General features: G+C 42.6%; 1 protein-coding gene across 1 annotated transcript in view; it reads left to right on the forward strand.

The window, feature by feature from the left end:
• The first annotated feature begins 520 nt into the window (after positions 1-520).
• Positions 521-14,308, forward strand: part of LOC138569502 (myosin-4-like) — a 32,359-nt gene continuing 18,571 nt past the window's right edge. The window contains exons 1-16 of the mRNA XM_069647534.1: positions 521-584; positions 7,239-7,454; positions 7,565-7,708; positions 9,595-9,751; positions 9,838-9,865; positions 9,974-10,088; positions 10,177-10,269; positions 10,366-10,429; positions 10,520-10,618; positions 11,049-11,152; positions 11,964-12,102; positions 12,687-12,805; positions 13,209-13,358; positions 13,451-13,621; positions 13,715-14,021; positions 14,131-14,207. Coding sequence (XP_069503635.1) covers positions 7,254-7,454; positions 7,565-7,708; positions 9,595-9,751; positions 9,838-9,865; positions 9,974-10,088; positions 10,177-10,269; positions 10,366-10,429; positions 10,520-10,618; positions 11,049-11,152; positions 11,964-12,102; positions 12,687-12,805; positions 13,209-13,358; positions 13,451-13,621; positions 13,715-14,021; positions 14,131-14,207 — 1,968 coding nt within the window. The 5' untranslated portion in view covers positions 521-584; positions 7,239-7,253. The remainder of the gene's footprint in view (positions 585-7,238; positions 7,455-7,564; positions 7,709-9,594; positions 9,752-9,837; positions 9,866-9,973; positions 10,089-10,176; positions 10,270-10,365; positions 10,430-10,519; positions 10,619-11,048; positions 11,153-11,963; positions 12,103-12,686; positions 12,806-13,208; positions 13,359-13,450; positions 13,622-13,714; positions 14,022-14,130; positions 14,208-14,308) is intronic.

The raw sequence follows: 14,308 nt of genomic DNA on the forward strand, positions 1-14,308 counted from the left end.
CATCACATCACTTGAGAACCTCCAATGTGCGAATGGGCTACCGCTGTAGCAGGCCGTCTCTTGGCACCAACGATCATGTTTAATTATACCGGTTATTTATAGATAGAACAGTAGATATTACTGCATTAGGCTTCTGCAACATATACTGGCATGCGCCTAAATTCCATGAGTGAAAGAGCACGGGTGCTGAGCCAGCAGATGAAACGCCTATAAAAGAAGGGAGGGCCGAGTTCCACATTACAGAAGCTTCAGAAGTTCGGTAAGTGCAGACACTCTCCATGCAAACCTTCATTAACTGCTGTTGTTTTTTTACATCCAGTGTAAATACATGTGTCCTGTGCCGCCATCCATCCTTTGCCATCGACCTCTCGTGTTCATGTTCACGTACTCACTAACTCACTCCCTCAGAAACCTTCTGCAAAAAAATAGATAATTTAACGAAAAATAGAAATGGTTGAAAGTAGTAGAAACGTAAGAAGAAATCCTGACTTTTTCTGGCAAGCTTTCTAATTGACTTCTATTCTTTGCTCCTCTTTCCAGGGGTACGGGGCCGGCTTTTCATCTTCACGGAGTGGCACTGTCAGGTAAGACGTGTTTTTTTAAAAGGGGAAATGATAGCAAAGCTTTCGGTCATCAATAATGACACAACAGAGCGGCGGACATCATGCACTAGATCTGATGCAAATGCAAAGCCTTTAATTAAGCATTACACGTGGCGGGACGGATTTATAAGTGCGTTTCATAGGGACGTGTAGGAAGGGCTGATGGTTGCACAGACATATATCTGCTGGTCTCGGGATGCTCCGTTATAAATACATTCACACGATACGAGCGGATCTTCATATATCGCATTAATGCACAGCTGCAGCAGGGTGAGCTCATCAAAGGCCACAGCCCAGTTCATGCCTCGCAGGCCCGGAGCGTAGCGCAAAGGGAAGGCCGTGCAAGAAGAGACGTCCCGCGGCGAGGCCAACCGGACAGGCATGGTCTCATCGCCGCCAAATTATTTAGTGATACTTTAGAATTCATCATTTGGTGCATGGGCCCACTGCGGTTTAACAGAACAACAGAACGTGTCTAACGCCTTCGTGGGTAAGAAGGATACGTGTCTCATAGTTACTTCCTTTTTTTTGTTTTTTGGGACACCCTGTAATGGTGACCGACACGGTCCAAAGTGACTGAAGCAATGACAGCATTGATAGTGGGGCACAGATAACCTGGACTTTCATGAACCAACAAGCATAATCATGCTAATAGACCGCATCTCAGTAATTTGTACCACATTACTGAGATGAGGTCTAATAGCAAAACATGATTGAAACACGACTTTAGCGAAGGAACAAATGTGAGGAGACAAATTGCTCATAAATGAAGGGGGGAATACACACTTGGTTAAGACATTTTTTTAACATTCATTTGCGGCTGCAATTGCGTTTTTATTTCTTAGCAGGCTGCTTAACACTGGCATGCCCTATACGGCACAACGTTGATGTTACTGCCTGATAGAGGTAGCTCAAAGAGACCCAAAGAGGGTGTTTTTTGGGCAGGGAGGTTGGGTGGGACCGGCTATACGTTTTAGCTTGGCCATGGGCCGTCAATGAGTGAGTAAAACGTTAAAAACACAGCCATAAACTGGGTGCCCCATCTCACATTGTATCTCCCTTCTATCTGTACTCCGATGCAATAGTTTTGCCTTAGATATGGCACCAGCGAAAAGCCAAAACTTAACATAGCTGGCTTCAAGAAAATGACTGATCAGTAGGACGAGTGGCGCGAACAGTAACATTTCAAACAAGTGCGCGAGGTCACAGAACGTTACCTTAAATAGCCTCAGAGCTAGCATACAAAGCCGACCCTTCCCTGTTTATACACTTCTCTTACTCTACATAGTCCTTTAACACCTGCATTCGACATCACCGTGAATGCCTTTATGCATGCGAAGCCATATTGATTTACGGCTGCATCACTGCACTTGTCAGTTGGATCAACACAAACCCTCAACAGTGCATGTCTACCTCTACTGTCCTCATACTCTGGTTACTTACTGATAGCGTATTTGTATCCCTCTTTTCCATTCCTACTTTCCTTCCACCCATTACACCCCCTCACTACCAAGCCAATGGCTAGCAGGGCTGAAGCCCTCCAATAATGTCAACACAATTATTGTCAAATTGCGTCTACCCGGACCGTAGGAACAACAATAGTGGGGTCTTTCCCACACAAACAGTGCTTTAAGAAGCGCTTTTCTAATAAGGGGCTGCTGCAGCAGAGACCCTAATGAGTTATGATATAGTGTGGGAGGGACCCTATTCTCTCAACACGTCTTCTCTGCAGGCTAATGTTTGGTACTTTGCAATGCTATTCAGACATGAATTTTAAAGCCCAAGTTGGGGTTTGAATTTTCTACACGCAAAGCAAATGGAATCATAAAATAAACCACTTTTTGTGGCACTGTGTACTGTCACATAATGGCAATAAGTAACAAGCATGTGCCATATTATTAATTAAAATAGTGACTTAATCACAGAGGCTCTTCTGTAATTAAGTCTTAAAAGTAGTATAACCCATAGGGCATTGTAGGGCCTTCTCAAGTTGTCTCCTATTAGATGTAACATAATGTGCCAGTTCACAGTGTTCGGCTTTCTTCACATTGCATTATGGTACTTGTAGTACTGCATTTATAATGTGAACAAACTTCCACGTGCTGTACAAACATGCCCAAGGTGAGCTAAACTGGGACTACAGAATATGAGCGGTTTCGTCACCATTTGCTTCTCTCTAGTAATGTTAGGTGAGAAACCAGGCCCTGGTTTGTCGGCATTGCTAGCTTTTGAATAGTTATACTTTGCAGTTGTATTAAGCCACTTCACATGCAGATTACTGTTGAGTGGCAAAACAGGGTCATATTGAAATGTCCCCGGCATATATGGTGGTAAATGGCAATGTGGGACATTAGAGACTTTGTGGTACATAGGGGGCATTGCACCGTCTCTCAGAACGCCCTTTACAGTCAGCCTGTAACGTCCCCTTTCCTACAACAATAGCAGCTGGCTCCACCCCTCCACCCTCCACTCCAGCTATGTACTAGGAATCAGGGCTAGCAAACACTACTCCCTCCCTGCAAGGAACCCCTACAGCCCCTTCCTCCACTTTTCCTTTAACTCTACTGTCACTTACATACATCCAATTCTTATTGATGTATTTATAGTTCAGTCCCACTTCACACAACTAGACAATAAATAAACAAAAGATGAAACCAGAGATACTCAATATACGTGTCACTTGCATTCCTACTGCACACCAGTAGAGCACAGTCTCCCGTGCACACAGTTTCACATAACCCTGCGCTCCATGTGCACCCTCCTAATGACTGCTAGATGCTTGGTGTGCCATTAGAGAATTTCATTTGCCTGGAAGATCACATTTTGTTTGGCAAGATATTAGGACGGCGTGGGTCCCTTCCTCCAGCAGTTGTCGTACAACTCTTTAGAAGAAACAGATGTTTGACATACACACTGTGCGACTAGTTTTGAATTTGTAGAGAGTAAGAATGCCTGTGAAATGGAACTTTGTCTTCACATGGCCAGAGTCAGGAAGCTTATTTTTGAACTAGGTGGTGGGTAGAGCCGCTCTTCCATGTTTGAAACTCTGGGTTTAAGGAATGTCTGATTTAACAGCAGTGAAACAGTACTAGAGGGGTTACATCAACTACTCTTCATAGTAATGATGTCCATACAGTTTTTCCACATGTGGGCTGGATGTCGCATACATTTTACTCTCTTGTGAAGGAGAAAAGTAATTTTTGCTCTCTTAAAATCACATTTACTCTCAGAGAGTAAAATACTCCCATCTCAAAATTATATCTGGGGCACTGCCCTGAAGTAACCCTTAATCTAACCCCAGCCCCAACCCTAACCTTAATGTAACCCATAATCTAACCCTAGCCCCAACCCTAGCCCCCAACCCTAACCCTAATCTAACCCTTAATCTAACACTTAATCTAACCCACCCTAGCCCCAACACTAACCCTAACCCTAATCTAACCCTAGCCCCAACCTTAACCCCTAGCCCACACCCCACTAAGTTTGATGGAGCCATCGAATTATATACAACGAAATGGCTATTCGGTGGAATGGAATTTCGTTGCATATAATTCGATGGTTTGGTATTAGATGCTTGGGTGTTCGATGGATTGACCATATACCATCAGAGTTCTAAAATTATAAGAAACCATCAAATTCAATTTAACCAATAACCATAGAACTAATACATTAGCCAAAAATGTATTGCAATTCCACAGACCAACTAATTCTAAAAAGGTTCACCATTCTCATCACAAAGGACCGCTTCCAAATTAGTATATTAAGAGTCTAAACCTGTATCTACTAGTTCAAACCACTATATAGCAAAATGGCCGCTCCGTTGCGTCTGTCCTATAACCCATAATGTCAATCAGAAAATTCGTGAGTAGAAGAGGCAAGCTGTGCAGGTCATGTGTTACCACATCATGAAAATGCATGCACACACCTCATATGCATATATCAGGTAACTAGCAGGTCCATCAGCAAAGCTGGAAGAGCATCTACAGCAAAGCCATGTTATGGCCTTCACGGTGGCAAAGGCAGTAGATTGATGCCCTTAAAAGGCCTCCATATCCACCTGCCCTCCATGACCAAGCAAACACTGTATGGAAGTCACTGTGGAAGGTGACTGTAGAAGGGACTGTAGATTGATGTCCTTAAAAGGCCAGTGTGCCCACCTTGCCCCAAGACCAAGCATCCACTGTATGGCAGTCACTGTGGAAGGTGACTATGGAAGGGGCTGTAGATTGATGTTCTTAGTAGTCTGTGTACACACCTTGCCCACGTGTCCAAGTATCCACTGTATCTCAGTCACTGTGGAAGGGACTGTGGATTGATGTTCTTAGAAATCTGTCTACTCACCTTGCTCCTGTAACCAAGGAACCACAGCATGGCAGTCGCTATGGAAGGTGACTATGGAAGGGGCTGTAGATTGATGTTCTTAGTAGTCTGTGTACACACCTTGCCCACGTGTCCAAGTATCCACTGTATCTCAGTCACTGTGGAAGGGACTGTGGATTGATGTTCTTAGAAATCTGTCTACTCACCTTGCTCCTGTAACCAAGGAACCACAGCATGGCAGTCGCTATGGAAGATGATTGTGGAAGGGATTGTAGATTGATGTTCTTAAAAGGCCAGTGCACTTGCCTTTCCACCATCACCAAGGACTCAATGTATGGCAGTCACTGTGGAAGGGACTGTACATTGATGCACTCAGAGGGCCTCTGTACCTACGTTGCCTGTGTGCCTTGCTCAAGCAGCCAACCTCAATATGCATAACCTCAGCATGTGCGCTGTCTAATAAGCATGTTCATGATGCGCAATTGTACAACACGTGATGCACATTCAATCTGTAGGAGCATTTGTGGAGATCTTCAACTCATACTAATTAAACTGCTGACAAATTCTCAGTCCTTGTGTTACTGTGGCTGGTCCCTAGTGATTTGCATAGGTAGGAAACAGAGAAGCATGTTTCACCATGGCATCTGGAGGTCCCTAGTAAAATGCATGAATCGCCCATAGTAACAGGGTGTAGACTGCCAGCATGTACGCATTACGTGTGCACGCGAATTTTGCTCAAACACACGCTTTATCAATTTTCCCTTCATGAATATTCTAGATTTCTTTAAAAGCATACATTGACAAAGCCAATAGTTATGGCTTTTGTGTAGGCATGGGGAAGACATTTCCCAGGCACTGCCCTAATGGTACTGGAAAATAGTGTGTGTCTTGGTAAATGAAAGCATTTCCTGGCAAATGTCTAATACCTATACCGAAGCACCAACTGTTGGCATTGCCGATGCTTTATTCAATAGGACTGCAGTGCAAGAAGGGGGGGGGGCATATACTGCATATGATTAAAGTGGCTGAACGCGCACCTGGTTAAGTCCATTATTGCACCAATAGCACATTTACAGCTGTAATTAATCCATTACCTCTCAGAATACTGGTTAGAAATAACGCTAGCAGGCCCTGATAAAAATGGCTCAACGAGATCTCAGGAGGATGTGTTTTGGGAGGTGATGGACAGGTAGTGATGGTTGGGAATGGGTGTAAGGTTTAGCATGACCATCGCTAGTCAATGGGTGGATAAATAACCAAGCAACGGCCACGAGCTTTATGTGCCCACTTACATTACATCTCCCTCCTAAATGAACACTAGTCCATTCGTTTTGGATAAGGCAGCCAGGCATCAACCTCTTCTTGTATCAGACATCTATATTTTGCCATCACATAAAAGCCTTTACTTTAGAACGATCTCCACAATATTGATAATCTCATGTAAAACATGCATCCATAACTACACCAAATCACCTCTCCTTTTACGACACTTTTTTGCCTTACTGAAGTGGTTTGTCTACTGGCCTATCCCTTCTTATCCCCTCTCAACCTGCTTCCTCACTCCACAAACTGAGGTCTGTGAGACCCGGGAAAAGACACTATACACACCCTCAGGAAAGGTGCAGGCGCCGTAAAACCCCTACTCTGGTGATGGGCACAGTATACATATTGGATAACAAAACATAAAGGTGGTGTTTTTCTGTAAAATATACACTGGGAAATAATACTTTTAGAGCATATATGACATTTTGGGTGGATTTAATGCCTGTGAACGGCACTGAATTTAAAGCTTTGGGTGTCGACGTCATTGGCATAAAGCAAACTACTCTCTGTTGCCCAGCAATAAAAATAACACCAGCTCATTGGAGATGGCCGTTCAGCCTCTCCCTGCACCATCAATCCTGGCCACTCTGCAGAGATACACAAGTAAGGCATCATGGAGTTACTGCCAATGTGCTGGTCATTTAGTGAAATCGCGACCTGCCAAGAGGGAACCCGACTGAGAAGAGCAACAAAAGACACACAGGCCCCTGAACATATGGGCACATCGCAACAAATGCGTACTTTCCTGACGAGAGTCAGATTAAAAAGCAGGTTAATGTTAAAAGGCACCATACCCCTGAGATTGTAGTAACTTGAGATGCACTGAGGTGTACAGTGGCAGCATGCAATGTTTGGAAATGTTTAACAACCCACTAATCAATCACATGCACTCATTTTAGTTATCCTCTGAGATTTTATTGTAAAAGTGGATCAATTTAGAAAATAAAATCTACTAATATTTAATTAGCCCAATTTTGTTTCTAATCTCTGTAGTAACAGTCGGCAGCCATGGGGGACTCAGAAATGGCGGTCTTTGGGGAGGCTGCGCAATACCTGCGTAAGACTGACAAGGAGCGTATAGAAGCCCAGAACAGGCCATTTGATGCCAAGAACAGCTGTTACGTGGATGATGAAAAAGAACTCTTTGTAAAGGGAATGATCACGGCCCGAGAGGGTGGCAAAGTCACCGTCAAGACCGATGATGGCAGGGTAATGAACATATCACATGAATGATAACTGAGAAACGTGCATGCCATGATACACTCACAAGGCACTGCCTGTCCCCACTATTAACTTTGCTCGTATTTGCTTCTTTTCAGACTGTAACAGTCAAAGACACTCAGGTCTACCCTCAGAATCCTCCCAAGTACGATAAGATTGAAGACATGGTCATAATGACCCATCTGAATGAGCCCTCTGTGCTATATAACCTCGCTGAGCGATACGCGGCCTGGATGATCTATGTAAGTATGATGACAAACCCATAGATGACAGCCAGGCGCATCCCTAGCTATCGGCACACACTGTACCTCTCCTACTTTACAACTTATTACCAACTGAAAAGTGCCAAACATAATACAAGACTTTGCACTGTCTGGCAGAGAGCTGTGTCTGAAATATCTGATATGCCAATCTTTTGTGATTTCAAGGACACCCGATCATGTTCTCAGAAAACAGAGCCGTCCTCAGCCCATATGGAGGGGAGTCCTACCCATTTTTGTTAACACTGATAGGGCTGATTCACAAAGAAGTTACTTTTAGTATCACTGACTAACTCCTAACTTGAATATAGGGAGAGCAATTCAATTCACATAGAAGGTAATAGTAACTTCTTTATGAACTGAATAACCCTCTTCAGGTTTAGTGAAAGGGTAAAACAGAATAACTTATATGTTGATTTGTCACAACATGTTTTTCATGTACCAGTAGGCTTCTGACATCACAAAGTGAAATAGTGGCTTAGCCTCTTCAAATCACTCCATGTATTGGATGAAACATGTGCTTGTTTCTCTGTAACTCGTCCCTATTTCTGCTTGCTGGATTCATGATCCCAGAACCCTTTCTTCTCACTATGCTTTGATCCCAGAACTCTTTCTCCTGACTATGCTTTAAGTTTAAAGATCCGCCAACTTCAGCTTTACCACCATTACATTTCAGAACCATTTGCAAGAGAATCATGCATGTATGGCCATTTGGCACATGTAGGTACTCTGCCTTTAGATTGTCGGATTCCCCACACGCGCTGTGTGTTTGTTTTCTGATCCTGGGAAAGTACCTGCTGACACCCACCTTTCGTGGGTTTCTCCTGGCTGCCACTGTTAAGTCTGGGTGAAAAACAAGGATAATTCTGATTCTGACAGACTGATAGTAAGACTGCAACTGGAGGGCTGTAGAAATACTGCATTATGGGCCGGATATACAAAAGTGTTTTCCAATGGTACAATTCCATTGGAAAAAGCTCTGTAAATCAATTTCCTCTGATTGTTGCAACAGTCTAGTAAGAGACCAGACAATGTAAGTCCTCCCTGCTTCCTTGGTCGACAACCATCGATCTAAGAGCATGCACTGACAGCCAATTTTCTCATTAGTGTATCTCAGAATTCATCAAATATTCTTGTGTCCAAATTGAAAACACTTATTGCAATCTTTCAATATGACCTTTGTATATGATATGGTTGTAACCAAAGACACTATAGTTTCGTCTAGCACCCATACACTTAAAAACACATTAATTTCTTGTGTGCCAGAGAGCTTGCCTTTTTAGCAGAAAACCTTACTTACAGAGGAAAAAGAGATGGAGGGTTCCAAAAGGTTGAGGGATGAGAATGCTTTGGATACTATCAGCTTGTTGCAATGCTCTGAGTACTTTATAGGAGCTGGTGTCACCCGCTAAGGCAGCTGTCCTAAGCACAAGCAACTGTGAGTGACAGTGAACATTACCGAACACAGGGATGAGACTTAATTCAGACCAAGGAATACTAGCGAAGCTCAAGATTGATGATCCAAATCAAAAGCACAAATGAAGAGAAGAAGCCTAATAAGACTTAATTTGGAGAAGAGCTGCAGCAGGACAGAGCGCATGGAATTCACGTGAAAAGTAGTAATTATTATGATAATAAGAGCAAAGTGATCCTGCACTTAATTTTCAAAGTGTCACAACCAAGAGATAATGTTTCCAATATAGAGCATTGGCAAATGCCAGACATTGAATAATGTTTATGATGGTGGCCACAGGCGGCACACCGATGAACCATTTTAAACAAAGTAAAGAAAAGCTGTATAGCTATAACATAAGTTAGAAAATTTGGTTTGCCTCATTTTTTTCTAATATTGCCTTCTTCCATTTCAGACCTACTCTGGCCTGTTCTGTGCCACTGTGAACCCCTACAAGTGGCTGCCAGTGTACAACCCCGAGGTGGTCGCAGCCTACAGAGGCAAGAAGCGTCAGGAGGCCCCACCTCACATCTTCTCCATCTCTGATAACGCCTATCAGTTCATGTTGACAGGTAAAGCTTTAACCTTGTGTCTCTCTTTTTGATGTGTATCTTTATTACCCAACACTTACATTTCTTAATCTATTTCATTCAAACAGATCGTGAAAACCAGTCTGTCCTGATTACGTGAGTTAAACATTTACTACTAGAATATCTTTGTGCCTGAAGTGCAGGACATGTTCTATGCTGGTGATCCTCGTTATGTTAAAATCATTTTTCTGCTTGTATCTCCAGTGGAGAATCCGGTGCAGGAAAGACTGTAAACACCAAGCGTGTCATCCAGTACTTTGCAACAATTGCAGTGTCTGGCGAGAAGAAAAAGGAAGCCGCCACAAGCGGAAAGATGCAGGTTTGTGATTCTCCATAATGAATATTTACAGCTTCTAATAATGTATGTGTTAGAATAGGCCATTTACTTTGCATTTTCCTTCAAATAGGGAACTCTGGAGGATCAAATCATCCAGGCCAACCCACTGCTGGAAGCCTTTGGTAATGCCAAGACTGTGAGGAATGACAACTCATCTCGTTTTGTAAGTCTTCCAGGTTTATTTCTGTCTTACTTTTGAAAACACATTGACTATCTCCTGTTTATATCTCTGAAGACACTGTCCCTTTTTACTCTCTAGGGTAAATTTATCCGAATCCATTTTGGAACTACAGGGAAACTGGCTTCTGCAGACATTGAAACATGTAAGAGTTGAAAGTAAAATCCTCAGATATGTTTGAATAAATCTCCAAGAAAAGTATAACAATGTGTTTGAACTTTCTATCATTTAACAGACCTCCTGGAAAAATCCAGAGTAACATTCCAGCTGTCAGCCGAGAGGAGCTACCACATCTTCTATCAAGTCATGACCAACAAAAAGCCAGAGCTTGTTGGTAAGTTCATGGCATGGATTTCCAGCTCCATGTCGCCTGTATCACTGTGTGTCAAGTGAACGTAATTTTAGTGTGAACAACAAAGAAGATGCACTTGTGCTCACTACATGTGGAGCTCTGCTCTCTGCTACAATTGGGCCAGAGTAAAAAGTGGTGGCGAACTGATGGGTAGATAGTATAATTCATATTGACTAGGTTTTGAGCCCTAATAAATAGGAAATGTGCAAAAAGCTGGAGTTGCACAATTATTCCCACCACCAACACAATGCACAAAAGGGGGATGGTGATCTGCAATGATTCTGGATAGCTGCAATGTTTATGCTACATGATTAAAGGTGGAATATGTGGTTTGCATATGGACCATTCATTGTAACTCATGGTCAGGATCGTACTGCAGGAATCCACTCACTCAATGGTTTCCCCTTCACAGAAATGCTTCTCATCACCACCAACCCATACGACTTCCCAACCATCAGTCAGGGGGAGATTGTGGTGAAGAGTATCGATGACCAAGAGGAGCTCATGGCAACAGATGTAAGTTATATGCCTTAGTGCATAAGAAACATTGAAAGTAACAGTGCTCCCTTCGCTCAACCAGCGTCTCTGAAACCTCTCTTGTAAATTGCACAGGGTTTGTCAATTTCTCTTGTAAGAAAATCAGGGATATTCGTGAGAACTTCACCTGAAGACCGTCCCTCATACTGCCGGAAGTTTGGTCGCTAGGGCAAGGAAGATCAGTCACATTTACTCTAGCCTCATACAGCTCCACCTGCTTCCATTGGGAGCAAATATTTGCTCATTTTGGGCTACAATGTAGTGCATAGTGAACCCCAAATTCTTTGGCAAGTAGGTTGGTCACTGCAGACGTTTAGGACTGTGGAGATGGTATGTGTTCTGGTTCGAGGTCTCCCGGTTTCGCTGGTCCTCCTCACTAATAGCATTATTTGTAGGGGCTGATGTTATCTACTTACATGCCCTGCAAGCCGCTTTACCTCATTGACTGGATTTACTAGACGTTCGCGAGGTTCTGAAGACTTGGCTGTTAGCTCAGGTTTTTTAGGTGGTGCATTTTTGTTTGGGGCTAATATTCTTGTATGTGATATTTTATCTGTAAATGAAATAGTTTTATGAAGGTTTAATATTATAATCTTCATGGTTTTATTCTGTTTTCTCTGTTTAACTGTACATGTTATCTGGGTACATCGCACATACGCTTGGTGCTCCATTCGCCCATTACAAACAAAATACATTTTAAAAAAAAGTGCAAAGTAACAACACAAATCAGTTGCCTGAAACATGTTCATTTGGGAATAGGCAAAATAGCATGTGCCTGGTTTCTCCACAGAGTGCCATCGATATCCTGGGTTTCAACCAAGATGAAAAGATCGGCATCTACAAGATGACCGGCGCAGTGATGCACCACGGAAACATGAAATTCAAGCAGAAGCAGCGTGAGGAGCAGGCTGAGCCTGATGGCACAGATGGTGAGGTCCCCAGTGGTGCTAATGTAGAGAAACAGATTGCAGACAGTAATTTCATGATGATTCTAATTACCAAGATACTTTTTAACTTGTCTAAATAAACACACTGACAAAAGTGGAGGCATAATTGAGGGAGAAAGATAGCAGTACTCAAGAATCAGAGTGACTTGCATTGAGAGCAGTTGATTCCCTGATGCCGATGGGACTAAAAAGCAATTTAGCAGAGTGAACGCGTGCTCAGATAATTTATAGAGGCATTGAGGATATTGTCATTGCACAGGAGAACAAAGGCACAGCTCTTCATTCCAATGTCTTGTCAATGTGGCAATTACCGTATAATATGTCCATGCAGTTAGTGGCCAGCCAGTTGTATGGTATTAACTAATTTTCAAAATGTACCGCCAGTTGTTCTTAATAACTACTAAATGGTAAACATCTGCATACACCAGCATCAAAATGGCACACACTCTTCCTTCACAAATACCCCGAATCCAAAGTAAAATTGGCAGAAGGGTATAATGGAATATTCAGTTGAAAAATGCGAGGAACAGCCATGATATACTATACAACCTCTTTTCTACTTGTAGTTGCTGACAAAATTGCTTATCTGATGGGTCTGAACTCAGCTGACTTGTTGAAAGCGCTGTGCTACCCAAGAGTGAAGGTCGGCAATGAATTTGTCACCAAGGGACAAACTGTTAATCAGGTATATCTACATCACTTCTCCCCATATGTTTGATAACACAGTGCTTATTAAATAAAAATATATTCCGAAAAAAGGTTAAAGTCTGGCTCCATGAGCAAGACCTCAACTTGGTCGTATAAATAATTACACCAATTGAACACAATCACCTCCCTTTTTATATATGTAACCCTGCCTATTTTGTAATGTGACTGATGTATATTTGTAAATTTTTGTATGTAACATTGACACGCATTATTACTGATCTTTATTTTTATTATTATGTTTGTAACCTGTCTAAATAGCGCCCATATGCCTTTAAGCTTGGTTGCGCTTTACAAATAAAAATAAATCTAAACATAAACATGTGTTACTGTTTAGACTGTGCTCTGTGTGATGCTCACAGCTGTAACCATTCCTACACCAGGTCTATAACTCCATTGGTGCCCTCTCCAAGTCTGTCTATGAGAAACTCTTCTTGTGGATGGTGATTCGTATCAATCAACAGCTGGACACCAAACAAGCCCGACAGTACTACATTGGTGTCCTGGATATTGCCGGCTTTGAGATCTTTGATGTAAGTTTGGAATCTTGAGCTAGATGAGGTACTGGTAGAATTGGGATAACAATGGATAGCCAATGACATGACGCGTTTGCATTACTTTGCAGTTTAACACCTTAGAACAGCTTTGTATCAACTTCACCAATGAGAAACTGCAACAGTTTTTCAACCACCACATGTTCGTCCTGGAGCAAGAGGAATACAAGAAGGAAGGCATTGAGTGGGAGTTCATTGACTTTGGGATGGATCTGGCTGCTTGCATTGAGCTTATTGAGAAGGTGGGTCCCTTTCTAATGAATGGCTGGGGGTTTATATTTATATGTATCCTTCAAAACTACGCCCATGGCTCACAGATATCTTCTATATTTTAGCCTATGGGGATCTTCTCCATCCTTGAAGAGGAGTGCATGTTCCCCAAGTCTACAGACACCTCCTTCAAGAACAAGCTGTATGACCAGCATCTTGGCAAGTGTAAGTGCTTTGAGAAACCCAAGCCAGGCAAAGGAAAGGCTGAAGCTCATTTCTCCCTGGTGCACTACGCTGGCACTGTGGATTACAACATCACCGGCTGGCTGGAGAAGAACAAGGATCCATTGAATGACTCTGTTATTCAGCTGTATCAGAAGTCCTCAGTTAAACTGCTGGCCATGCTTTACACAGCTACTGCTGCTGAAGTTGGTAAATATTCCATTCTCATGCATTTTAAAAATTAGGCACCATTCACAAAGTATGTAGATTTTGCAGAATTTCTGATGCATGGATTATATGTGTTACTTTCAAATCCCAGAGGCCGCTGCTGCTGGTGGAAAGAGTGGAAAGAAGAAGAAGGGTGGTTCCTTCCAGACTGTGTCTGCTTTGTTCAGAGTGAGTTTTGCAGATACACCTACATGAATGTTATATTTCGTCCTACAGTAAAATTCAGAGTTCTTCAGTACAACAGGGGCCTGACCCCTTAAAATGTGCAG

This window comes from Ambystoma mexicanum, chromosome 2q, assembly GCF_040938575.1.
Source record: "Ambystoma mexicanum isolate Mex_15411 chromosome 2q, UKY_AmexF1_1, whole genome shotgun sequence".
NCBI lineage: Eukaryota > Metazoa > Chordata > Amphibia > Caudata > Ambystomatidae > Ambystoma > Ambystoma mexicanum.